Source organism: Podarcis bocagei (assembly GCF_964188305.1).
Source record: "Podarcis bocagei genome assembly, chromosome: 18".
NCBI lineage: Eukaryota > Metazoa > Chordata > Lepidosauria > Squamata > Lacertidae > Podarcis > Podarcis bocagei.
Window position 1 is genome coordinate 5804307 of NC_138144.1, and position 16579 is coordinate 5820885.

At 46.8% G+C, this 16579-nt stretch overlaps 1 protein-coding gene across 1 annotated transcript in view; it reads left to right on the forward strand.

Annotated features, from left to right (window-relative positions):
- Positions 1–3923: 3923 nt before the first annotated feature.
- HDGFL2 (HDGF like 2) overlaps positions 3924–16579 on the forward strand; it is a 30338-nt gene continuing 17682 nt past the window's right edge. The window contains exons 1-4 of the mRNA XM_081177508.1: positions 3924–4092; positions 12069–12145; positions 13025–13163; positions 14919–15137. Of these exons, the coding sequence (XP_081033634.1) occupies positions 4021–4092; positions 12069–12145; positions 13025–13163; positions 14919–15137 (507 nt within the window). The 5' untranslated portion in view covers positions 3924–4020. The remainder of the gene's footprint in view (positions 4093–12068; positions 12146–13024; positions 13164–14918; positions 15138–16579) is intronic.

A 16579-nucleotide genomic window follows, 5' to 3' on the forward strand; every position in this document is an offset into this window, starting at 1 on the left:
CCCATAGGGAAATTCGTCTTGCGGAATGACTCAAAAAACGGAAAACTCTTTCGTCTAGCGAGTTTTTCGTCTTGCGAGGCATTCGTCTTGCGGGGCACCACTGTATATTTCAGTACCATTCCAGAAAAGATTTCCTTGTTAGCCCCAAAGTGGAAAACCAGTGAGGTCCCAACCCAAGAAGAGTGGCAACTTAAGTTGACAGAATATGCACAACTCGCAGACTTAACATATCGAATGTTGTAAACGAAAACTGCTCCTTTTCTCTTCTTGGGTCCACAAGAGCCCATATAGAGTTCTTTGTAGGTTCTCCATCGGTAGGAGGAAATAACAGAGGCCAACCAGAGACTATTGAGAAGCAAAGCAGCTAGTAAGCTGTTAAAAGCTGTTGCTTCTTCTTTGGCGATCCCTCGTAGCTGAGTAAGATTGACTTCCATAAACACGGTCTTAACAGTGAGTCCGTAAGTGACTGTGGAGGCCAATTCTGGATCCACACGTCCTTCCACAGTGGGGACATTGGTTTCCGGGAGGGAGTTGATCACGGTGAGTGTTTGCCAAGCGTTCCTTCCTCTTAGCACATTTCTCCCTTGCGTCCTGAGTTCGAGTGTCTTCAAAGCCCATGACACCCTTGGCAAAGGCTGTTCTCCAATTGGAGCGCTCTCAGGCCAGCGTTTCCCAGTTGTCGTTGCGTATACGTTTTTTTAGATTTGCCTTGAGACAGTCTTTGAACCTCTTTTGTTGACCACCAGCATTACGCTTTCCATTTTTAAGTTCGGAATAGAGTAGGTGCTTTGGAAGACGATCATCAGGCATCCACAGAAGCTGATGTTGAAGAATCATTGCTTCAACACGGGTGATCTTTGCTTCTTCCAGTACACTGGCATTAGTTCGCCTGTCTTCCCGAGTGATGTGTAAAAATTTTCAGAGACATCGTTGATGGAACTTTTCGAGGAGTTGGAGATGGCGTTTATAAGTGGTCCACGTTTCACAAGCATACAGTAAGATTGGTAGTACAGTAGTACCTCGGGTTACAGACGCTTCACGTTACAGATGCTTCAGGTTGCAGACTCCGCTAACCCAGAAATAGTACCTCGGGTTAAGAACTTTGCTTCAGGATGAGAACAGAAATTGTGCGGCGGTAGCAAGAGGCCCCATTAGCTAAAGTGGTGCTTCAGGTTAAGAACAGTTTCAGGTTAAGAACGGACCTTAGGAACGAATTAAGTTCTTAACCCGAGGTACCACTGTACAATAGCTTTGTAAAGCATTTTGGTAGAGTAGTCCTAGTAAACATCCCCAAAGCCAGCATAGTCTTATTTGCAAATACCCGTGGGTTTTTTAGACCGTATGACCTGGTTGAAAAAGATAAATGTGGAAGAGAGGCATTTGTTATGCAAACGAGGCGCCTTGCCCATGATGCCGCATGACTAGTCCTCCTAAGGCACATTTTTTTGCTTTTATTTCCTCAGTGAAAAAGTGAAAACGCCTTTCCATTTGAGAGTTCGGAGCCTTGGGCAAAACACAGGTTGGGGCCTGATTGTAGATGCCAATTAGGAACGTGGTGCCAACTTCGTAGCTCCAGGCAGCACCGTTAAAGTAGCTGCTTTTAGGAGAGCTGATATTTAAAAGAGAAAGATCTGGTGCTAAAAAAATAAATAAAAAAAAATGCAATGCATTTTCTGCTTCCTCTTTGATACACACACACACTCTTTGCACAGCACTCTCATGCACCCTTGAGCATGAAGTTTGGTGGGTTGTATTTATAGAGTGTTGGAGTGGACATAGATTGGGTGCCTTTGACTCAGTCACACCCTTTTCCTCTATAAATTTAAGAAATAACGATGACAATTTTCTTTTATTATTATTATTTTATTTTAAAAAGAATGCTGGAGTTTACAGTACAAAAGCAGCAACACCACAACGAACAAAATTGTGATCCTTAGGCAGTATATAAATTTAAGAAATAACGACGATGACCCTTTTCTTTATTATTATTAATTTATTTTTTAAAAGAAAGCTGAAGGTTTATTCTGCATCTCCTAGCAGAAATGACTGGCAGAATTCGTGACCAGGGAGAAGAGTCGGCGGAGGAAGACTGGAAGAAATTTAAAGACTACTTGTAGAAGCACTGTAAAATTAAGGAATGTTAAAATGATTGAAAAGAAGTGGTACTGGTAAAAAGATTTTTAAGAAAATGTAAATGGGGATTGATAAAGGATAAATGCTAGAGGGCAAGGATTTGCTGAATTTAATATTTGAACTGGAATACAAAATGGGAGGTGTGAGGAGGTCAAGAAACTAGCGAATGAAGTATAAGAGATGAAAATATTAACCTATTTTCTGTTTTGTTTTTTGGTTGTTCTTTTCTTCCTTTCTTTTTTCCTTTTTTTATTTTGCTAATTGTTTCTTACTGTGTATTTTTTATATGTTTTGGTCTTGTATGTTTTTATTCTTGAAGTTTTTCTTACGTTTAAATTTTGAAACTTTTTATTGTTTGTGAAACTTTAAAAAATTATTTTAAAAAAAATATTCTGCATCTCCTGTCCCTGCCCAATATTCCCTTGCAGGGTGTTCATACTTGCGCAAACTTTCTACGCCAGGAAGACACCTGTTTCAGCGATGATATTTAAAATAATAATAACTCAAGAATAGGCTCGATGAAATCGTTGCGTTTATTAATGAAAATTTGTACACAGCCCTTCATCCGAAGATCCCAGCAGTAGGAACACGAAGCGAGAACGCAAAAGGTGCAATTAAAAACAAGAAAACCCTGCAACCGCTCTTCCCCTTTGATTCATTTCATCCATTCATTTCCCATGCGCCTGAGAATTCAGACACAAGATCTACCCGCCTTGGAAGAGTGGCAGATGAAGGTGATTGACTACATGGGACTGGCGGAAATGACTGACATAATCCAAGACCAGGGGAAAGAGACGGCGGACGAAGATTTGAAGAAATTTAAAATTTATCTTAAGAAATATTGCAAAATTAATGGATGTTAAAATGTTGTGGTTATATAAAGTAAGGGATTACAGCTGTTAAAAGATTAAGTAAAAGGAAAGGAAAGGAAAAAATCGGATAAAATTAAGGGGAAGGATTTGCTGAATTAATTTTGGGAATTGGAATGCAGAAAGGGGAGGTATGGGGAAGTCGATGAAGTAAGTTTAAGGAAAAAAAGGAGTTGAAATTATACGTGTTTGTTTGTTATTGTATGTATGCTTTTGTATTGTGTGTATTGTATGTCTTTTTAAAATTTGTGAAAACTTAATAAATATTTTTTTTTAAAAAAAGAGAATTCAGCTGTGTAGGAGGACCAAGAGCTCTCCAGAGCATGTGCAGAGTGCTCACTCCCTTCCCCTTCCCCAAACCCTTGAGGCGGCAGAGCCACCAGGCTCTTTCACATCTCGTGGGTCCGAGGAGCCCCACGTTGCCCCGAGCCCAATTCCTCACCTTGCAAGGGTCGGGGGTCAGACTAGATGACCCCCAGGGGTCCCCTTCCCGCGAGTCCCAACGGCTTTCTTCCCTCAGCCCCGCCTTTTTTAAAAAGCCCCGCCCCCTTTCCTCATCCCCCCCCTTTTCTTTTTACCCAGCCTGCCCCAACAAGGCCCCGCCTCCCCTCTGAGGGAGGCCCCTCTCCGATTGGGCGAAGGGCGCGCGCGCGCGCGCGCCAACCAAGCCTGCCGGCCAATGACCGAGGAGGGCGGCGGCGGAGCGGCAGGCGGCGAGAACCAACCGGCTCCTTCGCTTTTTTTTTTTTCCTCCCCAACAAGGCCCCGCCTCCCCCTGAGGGAGGCCGCCCTCCGATTGGGCGGGAGGTGCGCGCGCGCGCGCCGGCCAATGAGCGAGGAGGGCGGCGTCGGAGCGGCAGGCGGCGAGAACCAATCGGCTCCTTTCTTTTTTTTTTTCACCCCCTCCTCCCTCCCCTTCAAGAGGCCCGGCGGCCACGCCCACCCCCGCTCCCGGTTGCCTGGCGAAGCCTGAGGCCTGGCTGGGGCCTGCTCGCCAGCCGCCGCCGCCGCCGCCGAGATGCCGCACGGCTTCAAGGCCGGAGACCTGGTCTTCGCCAAGATGAAGGGATACCCGCACTGGCCGGCCAGGGTGAGGGACATTCCTCTATCTCCATATCTATATAAGGCGTGAGGGGAGGGGGGGAGATATAGATACTGAGGGGGGGGCTCCTCGTTGCTTAGCAACCGCCATGAGCGGGGGGGGAGGGAGTGGCGTATCTCTCTCTCACCCCCCCCCCCCGTTTTCCTCTCATTGCTTCTGAGGCTGCGCCTTAGGGGGCTGTTCTACGGCGCCCTCTAGTGGCGGGGGCGGAAGCAGCACCTTGAAGAACCCGCCTCCCTTGCATGGGGCACCAGCCTTTTTGTGTGTGTGTGTGATCGCTGTGTGTTTGTGATGTTAGGCCTCTTCCTCCACCCACGAGAGCAAGGCTGGGTGGGGGGGGTAGGGGCAAGGGAGAGAGGAAGGGGGCCGGGTTCCTGCTAGCATTGCAAAAACAAACAAACCAACCATGTCCAGAGGAGGGCAACCAAAATGGTCAAAGGCCTGGAAACGATGCCTTATGAGGAACAGCTAAGGGAGCTGGGCATGTTTAGCCTGGAGAAGAGGAGGTTAAGGGGTGATATGATAGCCATGTTCAAATATATAAAAGTATGTCACATAGAGGAGGGAGAAAGGTTGTTTTCTGCTGCTCCAGAGAAGCGGACACGGAGCAATGGATCCAAACTACAAGAAAGAAGATTCCACCTAAACATTAGGAAGAACTTCCTGACAGTAAGAGCTGTTTGACAGTGGAATTTGCTGCCAAGGAGTGTGGTGGAGTCTCCTACTTTGGAGGTCTTTAAGCAGAGGCTTGGCAACCATATGTCAGGAGTGCTCTGATGGTGTTTCCTGCTTGGCAGGGGGTTGGACTCGATGGTCCTTGTGGTCTCTTCCAACTCTATGATTCTATGAGATTCAAGGGGGGGGGTGCAGCGGAGCCTGGCCCCAAATGTGTCTCTAAAATGCATGTGCAGATTGGTGGTGTTATTTGTTTTGTTTTTTGGCATTGTTGTCTCCCATCCTGTCAACCGGGTAGCCAGGGCGGTATACAAATTTTAATAATAATGCATGTGATTATGCATGCATGAATGAATGTATGCATGCATGTGTGCGTAATTACTTGTACAGATTTTTTTTATTTTTGGAGTGGATGGGCCCCCCAGCAAGGGGGAGATTGGGCCTACAGAAGCTACGGCGGTCTACAAATTTTAATAATAATGCAGTGGTACCTTGGGTTATAGACGCTTCAGGTTACAGACTCCGCTAACCCAGAAGTAGTGCTTCAGGTTAAGAACTTTGCTTCAGGATGAGAACAGAAATCAGGCTCCGGCCGGGCTCCTGCTAGCATTGCAACCCACCCCCACTATGAGACTGAGGGTGCGGCGGATCCTGGCCCCAAATGTGTCTCTAAAATGCATGTGCAGTTTTGTGGTGGTGTTGTGTGTTTTTTTTTGCATTGTGGTTTCCAATCCTGTCAATCGGGTAGCCAAGGCGGTATACAAATTTTAATAATAATGCATGTGATTATGCATGCATGAATGTGCATGAATGCATGCATGAATGTGTGTGTGATTGCTTGTACAGATTTTTTTATTTTGGGAGGGGATGGGCCCCCCAGCAAGGGGGAGATTGGCCCTACAGAAGCTACGGCAGTATACAAATTTTAATAATGCAGTGGTACCTTGGGTTATAGACGCTTCAGGTTACAGACTCCGCTAACCCAGAAATAGTGCTTCAGGTTAAGAACTTTGCTTCAGGATGAGAACAGAAATCAGGCTCCAGCGGCAGCAGCAGGAGGCCCCATAGGCTAAAGTGGTGCTTCAGGTTAAGAACAGTTTCAGGTTAAGAACGGACCTCCAGAACGAATTACCGTATTTTTCGCTCTATAAGATGCACCAGACCACAAGACGCACCTAGTTTTTGGAGGAGGAAAACAAGAAAAAAAATATTCTGAATCTCAGAAGCCAGAAGAGCAAGAGGGATCGCTTCGCAGTGAAAGCAGCAATCCCTCTTGCTGTTCTGGCTTCTGGGATAGCTGCGCAGCCTGCATTCGCTCCATAAGGCGCACACACATTTCCCCTTACTTTTTAGGAGGGAAAAAGTGAGTCTTATAGAGCAAAAAATACAGTAAGTACTTAACCCGAGGTACCACTGTAATGCATGTGATTATGCCATAGTTGTCAATGTTTCCCTTCTTAAAAGGGACATTCCCTTATTCCGAATAGCATTCCTTGCAAGAAAAGTGGAAAGCTGACAGCTATGGATTATGCATGCATTTGCTTGTTTGTACAGATTTTTTTTTTTGGGGGGGGGGAGTTTGGGCCTACAGAAGCTATGTGGGTAACATATGTGATATATGCATGTATGCCTGGAGTTCAAAGATATGGATGTGGGTGCACACGGGTGAGGCCCTTTGCAATGCTGAGATTTTCCCTCAAGGTTTGGCGCCGAGGGGTTTGGGTCAGGAAGCCTGTCATTGAATGCTCCTCTTAAGTCCGAGGAGGGGGTTGGAGGGATTGTGTTGGGCATGTGTGCACAATACTTAAATTTAATTATATTTATATCCTATTCCATCGTGGAACCCCAGGTGCCTTCCTTAGGCGGTCGTCCGTCCGGGTGCTGACCAGATCTGGATCTGCCAAGGTGGCTCCAATGTCTACTCTTAAGACCCCGGGATGTTAATAGTTAATGGAATCGCTCCCACTCGCTAATTTGGGAGGGGTGGGGAATGAGGTGAAATGGGACCCCTGTGGAGACTCTATATATAGGGTCTCCAATGGGGGCCCTGTCTACTCCCTCAGAAATAATGCTGGCTGTGGAACCTCCCACTGTTGACGAGAAAGACTTCATGCAATCCATACATGCATACACACATTCACTCACTCAGATGTTATGTGTGCCCTTTTCTCCGTCTATGCCATGGGTAGGCAAACTAAGGCCAGGTGACTGGATCTGGCCCAGTCGCCTTCTAAATCCGGCCCGCGGACGGTCCGGGAATCGGTGTGCTTTTACTTGAGTAGAATGCGTGCTTTTATTTAAAATGCATCTCTGGGTTATTTGTGGGGTATAGGAATTTCTTCATTTCCCCCCTTCAAAATATAGTCCGGCCCCCCACAAGGTTTGAGGGACAGTGGACCAGCCCCCTGCTGAAAAAGTTTGCTGACCCCTGGTCTTGTGAGATACAATAAGTACAGTCTGTGCACACACACCCCAACAACATATGCACACACACACAACATGAGGGTCTGCCTGGAATCTCCGTCCAAACTATGCATTAGTCAGTAACCAAATACTTTTGTTAAACAGTGGGTAGTTTGAGACAGGGTGCATTATTTTTTTCCCCATCAAGGATTTTCTGTGCAGTTGGCCTTACATGCCACTTGTATCCCTCCAAAACTGTGTGTGTGGTGTGTGGGCAGCCTCTTGTTTGTTAAATTCTGTTGGGGCAGTGCTGTGCAATGAGGAAAGAGGTACATTTTCCTGTACCATAAGAGTACTGATGGGGTTATCCCTATTGTCTGCCATCATTGTGTTCAGGCCCCCTATTCCTGCAAAAGGAATCATACAATAGGGCAGCCCTAGATAATTGGCAGGGACGCGGGTGGCGCTGTGGGTTAAACCACAGAGCCTAGGACTTGCCGATCAGAAGGTCGGCGTTTCGAATCCCCGCAATGACGGGGTGAGCTCCCGTTGCTCGGTCCCTGCTCCTGCCCACCTAGCAGTTCGAAAGCACAAGTGCAAGCGGGAAGGTAAACGGCGTTTCCGTGCGCTGCTCTGGTTCGCCAGAAGCGGCTTAGTCATGCTGGCCACATGACCCGGAAGCTGTACGCCGGCTCCCTCGGCCAATAAAGCGAGATGAGCGCCGCAACCCCAGAGTCGGCCACGACTGGACTTAATGGTCAGGGGTCCCTTTACCTTTACATAATTGGTATCCTAGTGCACCAGCCTTGGGAAATTGAGGGGAGGGGTGCTTCTTTCCCCACCCCAATTTTTTCCTCTTTCATCGCGCTCCCCCCAGTTGTGCAATGGAGCCAATTGGCTTCATATACAGCCTCCATTCTAAGCACGGCGAGGGAAGAGAATGGGCTTTATATAATCGTAGAATTGTAGAGTTGAAAGGGACCACGAGGGTCATCCAGTCCAACCCCTTATAGTGCAGAAATCTTTTGCCCAATGTGGGGCTCGAACCCACAGCCCTGAGATTCAGAGTCTCATGCAGTACCAAATGAGCTTTATAGTTCAGCAGCAGTGCAACTACTATGCATGAGGAAGGGCCCAATTTCAATTCATATCGTTTTCAGCTGTTTATTATTTTTTTTAATATGATATTTATTGAAAATTTTTGAAATTACAAAGAAAAAACAGAGCAGGAAAAGAAAATAGAAAAAACAAAGAAAAAACAAACCACCTCAAACAATACAAATTCAAAAAACAAAAATACACCGCAAACAAACAAAAAATAAACCCATCATTCTCAAATCCTCAACTCTCGTTACCTTCTTTCTTTGACCTCCTCCTCCTCCCTTTTTTTGTATCCTGGTTAATAATTGTGCAGCAAATCGTTTCCATATTTCATAGTATTCTGTCGTTACGTTACCTTAATCTATTTTCATCTTGTCTTATAGAGAACCTTAAAAACTTAAAACTTAAATCTTATTTTTACCGACTTCTCACAACCATAATATTCTTACCTAATTCTTTAAACATTTTTGCTAGAGCCAAGTAATTTCGTTCCAACATTTTTCTAACATTCATCAATTTTATAAAACAATCCTGATAATAAAAAGAGAAATAAAAACAACCCAATCTTCATCCAGCGTCCCTTCCTCCTGCTCCCGGGTTTTGTCAGTCCTTTTTATCCCATCGATCTAGCGCATTAACCTGGCAACCTTATATCCGAGGCCCTTAAAACTCTTCCATGTCCCTTCCGCAACTCTTCTTCATATTCTCCTTTCACTCGTGGGAACTCCAGCTTGGTGATGCTTTTGACCCTTTTCAACACATCAGCCCCTTTTCCATAGTCCAAACTCAACTCCATGTGGTATTTAAGAAGATGTTTCAGAATCCCTCCGAAATTGAGAGCCCCCACAGCTCCAAACATCTCACGGCCCATTTCCAGACTCGGAAAGTCCAAACATCCTTGCATGGGGGGGTCTATCCAACCCCCCATTTCCAGACCCGTTTTCAGCTGTTTTAAAGGGCAGCAGGAGAACAGTTGCTGCTGGTTAGAGTTGACAAGGTTGGGCTAGGACAGGCATAGGCAAACTTGGCCCTCCAGATATTTTGGGACTACAACTCCCATCATCCCTAGCTAACAGGACCAGTGGTCAGGGATGATGGGAGTTGTAGTCCCAAAACATCTGGAGGGCCGAGTTTGCCTATGCCTGGGCTAGGAGAACTAACCTTATAGAAGGCCGCTTCCTTTGTACTTAAGTTAGCAGGCTTTCTGTAACGTTCAGGGCCGGTTGGCCAATCCTCAGAATAATAGTAATAGTAATAATAGTAATATCCTCTGGGACCTGTGCTGGGCACAAGGCAGAACATTTTGAACAGAATATACCCCTTGTTGCCTTTGGATCCCCCTTCCCAGTTATAAAATGGGTGCTGGAATGGAATGGGAAGGATTCCAGTTTTCTGCGCCCCATTGTTTTATTTATTTGCTTCACTAACAATCCACCCCCTCATTTTGTCGTTTTGTGAGGTAGCTTAGGCTGAGAGACTTACTGGCCCAGGGTTACCCATTGAACTTCATGTCCGAGTGAGAATTTGAACCCCTATCTCTCAGATCCTAGCTTGACATTCGAAGCACACTAGCCTTATTTTGCAAGAGCCCAGCCTATACGTTTGCTATCCAAATGGGGTTCTCTTCCCTGCCCCCTGTTGTACCGTGGATTCACATACTAGCACTTCCTTGGGATTCTAGCACTTCCAGTGGAATCTCTTCAGGGTCAGAAACTCAGATATATAAGCCAATCGCCAAATGGCACCTTAAAACCTAGGTTGCTGTCACCACAGTGGGATGTCCAGGTGCCATTCAAGTTACTGATATTGTTTTTATTATTCATTTCACTTCTATACTGCTTTATATTTTAAAGGGGAAATCTCAGAATCGTTTACAAGAAATTAAAACTTCAAATAAAACAATCCAGAATGCTGAGATTCCTGCATTGCAGGGGGTTGGGACTAGATGACCTTTGGTCTTCTTCCAACTCTACGATGATTCTGAAACAAATGCAGACTTCAGGGAAAATATTTCAGTTCCTTCTCTAAGAGACACTTTCTTTCCCAGTACAGTGGTACCTCGGGTTACGTACGCTTCAGGTTACATACGCTTCAGGTTACAGACTCCGCTAACCCAGAAATCGTGGTGGCAGCAGGAGGCCCCATTAGCTGAAGTGGTGCTTCAGGTTAAGAACAGTTTCAGGTTAAGAACAGACCTCCGGAATGAATTAAGTACTGTAATTTTTGCACTATAAGACTCGCTTTTTCCCTCCTAAAAAAATAAGGGGAAATGTGTGTGCGTCTTATGGAGCGAATGCAGGCTGCGCAGCTATCACAGAACCCAGAACAGCAAGAGGGATTGCTGCTTTCACTGCACAGCGATCCCTCTTGCAGTTCTGGCTTTTGAGATTCAGAATATATTTTTTTTCTTGTTTCCCTCCTCCAAACACTAGGTGCGTCTTGTGGTCTGGTGCGTCTTATAGAGCGAAAAATACGGTACTTAGCCCGAGGTACCACTGTATATCCTGTCATTATCCAGGGAATAGCTCCTTTCTAGCAGCTTTGGGGTTTTGACTTAGGACGCTGTGAAAAGTACATGGAGTTTGTACCCTCAACCTGCTTTCTTGCTCTCAGAGATGTGGGGGTGGGAGGGGGAAACAGCCCACATATTTAAGGTTTCGCTCACCAAGCCAAACATGAGAAGGCATGCTCAGCATTTGTGGTGTTACGGCATCATGTTGTTCTTTGTATCTTGCAAAGGAAGGGCTTAGCTGACGGTCACACCTGCACCCAGCGATCAAAACTCACCAGGCGCATTTTGCACGTGGCTGTCGGCCACTTGCGACCAAGTGAAGGCACCAGGGTGCCAGGATGGCACCTGGCACCTCCACCATCTGGCTGGCTGGCATGCAGGCACACAGCAGCATCTTTTTGTTGCTCTGAAGCAAGTCACCTGGCTCATGCCATAGCGCTTCAGCAAAAGAGCACAATCTTCTGCTATGAGCCAGCTGACTTGCAAAGTAGTGCAGCACCAGCAAACCCTTTCCTTGAAGTGTGCAATTTAATCTCATTTTGAAACTGGCAGAGCTGAGACCTTGCCCTAATGCTGAACCGAACCCAAAGGTTTAACGGTATTTCTTCTCTCTCATCCTGTTCAGTTCTGATTCAGCCGTTAACTTAAAATGATTTAATTACTGGCTCCGTTACTTTGAACTTATTCAGGTTCACGTTGTACAAATTGATGTCATCAACTACTATTCTTGTGGAGTAAGTCTGTTGGGAGTGGATATAATGATGAATATTTAACGAGAGACCTTTTTTATTTTTAAACACGGTGACGGATCCAAAAGACCTTGCTTCTTCCTCCTTGTCGCTTCAGCTGATCTTAAAAGGACTCTCCCCTGAACAGGGTTTGTTGAAGGAAGCCTGAGAACTTGCAGTTGAAAGGGGCAGTTGTAGAAGCCCACATAATTGCTTAGGAGCATGCCTGTTTTCTTGACTGTTTTCACACACTACTGTCCTGCACAATTCTATCAGGTATATTTTATACGCACAATCAGAATGAATTTCAGGAACCAAAATGCTTTTTCTGTGCTCTTAACCCAAGCGTAGCAGATGTTGTGGGACTGAAACTCCCAATGTCCCCAGCGAACAAGGCCAATGGATGGGGATGGTGGGAGTTGTAGTCCAACAACATCTGGACTGCACATTGGCCAGCCCCGCTTTAACCATGATACCAAGGCGGTTCTCTGCAATAATCACTCAAGCCGCCATGCTGATCCCATTTGACTTTCTCTTCTTTCCAGATCGACGATATCATTGACGGCGCAGTGAAGCCCCCGCCCAACAAATATCCCATTTTCTTCTTCGGCACCCACGAGACGTAAGTTCCGGTCTCGGGATCTGGGGCAGGGCACAGCTTCCCCGCGTTTCGTTTGCTCAATGCCGCCCTGCCCCATTCTCTAACCTTTGCTTTCCAAGCGAAGTTATGGCTATGGCTCAAGCTCTGTTTCAGACCGGTGGGTTTGGCCCCCTTGATTCTGAGGGATAACTTTAAATCTCCATGGGAAGGGGAGATAGTGGAGGAAGTGCAGAAGTGCGGGTTGTCCTCCCTTTATACGTCCATGACGTATAACCACGCAAAGGCGTTGATCGCTCAAAGATTAAGGGATATTGCCAGACAGGAGGACATAGCCCGTGTGAAACCTGGGTTGTTTCTGGGGGAGCAGTTGTATCGGGCTGCTCCAGCTCGCTACCTGGCGGATATCCACTACGTGGAATACCGCAGACTATTTACTGCGGCTAGGCTGAATGTTCTTGACTCGGCAGCTCTGAAGGGAAGATATGGAGGAGTCCCATATGACCAGAGATTATGCCACTGTGCATTGGGCGAGGTAGAATCCACAGAGCACATTTTACTGAGCTGTCCCAACCACAACGATTTAAGACAGTATCTTATAACCCCATACTTACCCCAGCTCAGTTCCCGACAAAGAGGAAAGCAGACAGCATATCTGCTAAATAAGTCTTCGGGGGAAAACAACTTTGTCAGTGGCTAAATTTCTTTTCCTGGCACTCAAGCGTCGGAAACGTATAACTGAATGCCTTGATGTGGGTTATCTGTGAGAGGTCTAGTACTGTGGCCCTACCTTATTTATGTACCCCTATGATGTTATAGTCTATAATTATTGTGTTTTATTTCTGACTATCAGTCAAATAAAGGATATTGATTGATAACCTTTGCTTTCCTTCTCTGCCCCAGGGCCTTCTTGGGACCCAAGGACCTCTTCCCTTACGAGAAATACAAGGACAAATATGGAAAGCCCAACAAACGGAAAGGCTTCAACGAAGGATTGTGGGAGATCCAGAACAACCCGCATGCCAGTTACAGTGCGCCTCCGGTAAGTGGCGTCAAGGACAGCCCTGCTGGAGCTACAATAGTTGGCTTTGTACATCCCACTCAGGGCAACATACCTTGGGGTGGGGAACTTCTGACCCTCCAAACGTGGGGCTGCAACTCCCATCTGTTGGTCCTGCTGTCTAGAGGGCCAAACATTCCCAACCCCCTGGCACAAATACAGTGGTGCCTCGCAAGACGAATGCCTCGCAAGACGGAAAACTCGCTAGACGAAAGAGTTTTCTGTTTTGGAGATGCTTCGCAAAACGAATTTCCTATGGGCTTGCTTCGCAAGACGACAATGCCTTGCGAGTTCCTGCGGGTTTTTTTCCCTTCCCCCCCTTTTCTAAGCCGCTTATCAGCTGATCCGATCAGCAGATAAGTCGCTAAAAGCCGCTAATAGCGCTAATCCGCTAATCCGTCAATGGGCTTGCTTCGCAAGACGAAAAAACCGCTAGACGAAGAGAATCACAGAACAGATTCTTTTCGTCTTGCGAGGCACCACTGTAATTCTGCACACACACTAGGGCCACGTCGGTCGTCTGCATCAAAAGCAACAGCCTTACAACATGTTAAAAGACTTACAGGTTGATAGCGGCACAAGCTTTCTTGGTCTACAGTCCAGCAGATTCGTGATGCAGATATACCTGCTGGGGTTGTTTTGGGGTGTGTGTGGGTGAGATGGACTGTACGCAGCAAGGTTGGAAGGAAATGAAATGCAGAAAATATGAATGGTGACACAATGGCCGGCCACCAAGGCTGTCATTGATAACACAGACATCCTGGCACTGAGAAGCCAGTTAACACACTGGTTTAAAAAATGGAGGGACTCCCTCGAGTATTTTGGGTCCAAGCTGTTTAGGGCATTAAAAAGTAAGTACCAGGACTTTAAGGGACACAGGTGCTGTGGTCTAAAGCACAGAGCTTTTTGGGCTTACTGATCAGAAGGTTGGCAGTTTGAATCTTTGCGACGGAGTGAGCTCCTGTTGCTCTGTCCCAGCTCCTGCCAACCTAGCAGTTCAAAAGCATACCAGTGCAAGTAGATAAATAGGTACTGCTGTGCCGGGAAGGTAAACGGCGTTTCCATTCACTTTGGCTTCTGTCACAGTGTTCTGTTGCGCCAGAAGCAGTTTAGTCCTGCTGGCCACATGACCCGGAAAGCTTTCTGTGGACAAACACCGGCTCCCTCGGCCTGAAAGCGAGATGAGCGCTGCAACCCCATAATCGCCTTTGACTGGACTTAACCTCTCAGGGGTCCTTTACCTTTTACCTTTTTACCCGCACTTTAAAATGAGCTCAGGAGCAAATAGGCAGGCAATATGCTTCTTTCAAAATAGGTGTAATATGAACAGCTTTTCTAAAAAGATAGTGCCGTATAGAAATGAAATAAATAATAACAACATATCTGGCTATACTGGTTAAAATTGTAGCAGGCAGCCTGCAGTAACTGAAGCTTCAGAGTAGTCTTGAAAGGCAGGTCTACATATAATGTACTGCACTAATCTAGCCGAGATGGGGTACCAGAGCATGGGTTATAGAATTGTAGAGTTGTAGAGTTGTAAGCTCTTGCAATTCAGGAATCTCTTGCCCAACACGGGCTCGAACCTGAGATTAAGAGGTGGACACCATTGATAGGCTTCTGCTCCCAGCTCCGGACCCCCTCTGTTTCTTTTTTCGTGGAATTGTGTGGGGGGATTTACAAAGCTTTTTAGAAAAAGCATCTTACCATTTGCCTGTCTTCCTTTCCCTCCCCTGTCAGCCAATAAGCTCCTCCGATAGCGAAGTCCCTGACATTGACCCCATAGTTGGCGGAGCCGGAGGAGCCGGAAGCGACATCGCGGAGGAGGAGGAATCTGCCCCGATGGCAGCAGTCGGTGCCGCGGGAGTGACCGTGGAGAAAGTGCAGAGCGACGACGAGTCGGACAGGGGAAGCGATCACAGTGGTCTGAAGCGGAAGCCGTTAGCCATGAAAGTGAGTGTGGCCGCTGGGGAGTGAAAGTGCCTCCACCCCCCACCCCTAGCCCTGGTCTCCCACTGTGGGCTCCCTGCCTGAAGTGGCCAGTTTGGGCAACGAAACTTCTCTGCTTAATGTAAGGAGAGCTCTGTTTAAACAGACCAAAAGGCCTGTCTCAAGGGTAGCTTGAGACCAGTGGCCCTCCTCCAGATGTTGTTGGACCCCAACTCCCACAATCCCTGGCTAGTATGGCCAGTGGTCAAGGGTGATGGGAGTTGAATCCGGCAACATCTGGAGGGCCACAGATTCCCCACCTCTGGCCTGTCTTTCCCACAGTGGATAGCCAGGGGGTAAGTCAACCTTTTTATACCTACTGCCCACTAATGCATCTTTCTTGATGGTAAAATTTCCTTACTGCCCACCGGTTCTCGATGGAAGGAGGATTCAGCTTGGGCGGTAGGGACCAGGTTGAGAACCCCTGGGCTGAACAAATGCCTCTGGGAAGCCCAAGAGGCAACAACCATTTCCCAGGTCTCCAAGTGGGGATTTGACCAAGGCAGAATACTATTACAGTCGCCCCTTGGATCCCGAACGCCTTGCGAGTCGAACATTTTGGATCCCAAACGCCGCAAACCCAGAAGTGAGTGTTCTGGTTTGCAAACATTCTTTGGAACCTGAAGGTGCGGCACGGCTTCCGATTGGCTGCAGGAAGCCGTGCCTTGGTTTCTGAACATTTGGATGTCGAATGGACTTCCGGAACGGATTCCGTTCGACTTCCGAGGTACGACTGTATTTCCCTTGAGCTGGACACTATGCAGTCAAGAATAGAAAAATTGGCTTTTTCTTCTGCTGCTGCATCCACACTGTTGACTCACGTTAGGCCTGTGGTCCACTAAAACCCCTAGATCTGTTTCACATGTACTATTGCCATTATAGGCATCCCTCATGTTTGTACAGCTGGTTCTTCCTGTTTTAAGTGCAGAACCTCACCTATCCAAATTCATGCTGTTAGTTTTGGCTTAGTTCCTCAATCTGTTAAGGTCATCTTGAATCCCAATTTTGTCTTCTACCCCTTCCACTTTGGTGTCATTTGCGAATTCGTTCATTACATTGCAATAGGGGAGTTGCTCCAGTTCCTTGGATTATTTTCATTGTTGTATCTTAACAACAACAACAACAACAACATATTTATACCCTGCCCATCTGGTGGCATCCAACAAAATATTAAAAATACATTAAAACATCAGTCATTAAAGACTTCCCTAAACAGGGCTGCCTTCAGATGTCTTCTAAAAGCCAGGTAGTTGTTTATTTCCCTGACATCTGATGGGAGGGCGTTCCACAGGGCAGGCGCCACCACCGAGAAGGCCCTCCGCCGAGTTCCCTGTAACCTCACTTCTCCCAGGGAGGGAGCCGCCAGAAGGCCCTCAGAGCTGCACCTCAATGTCCGGGCTGAACGATGCAGG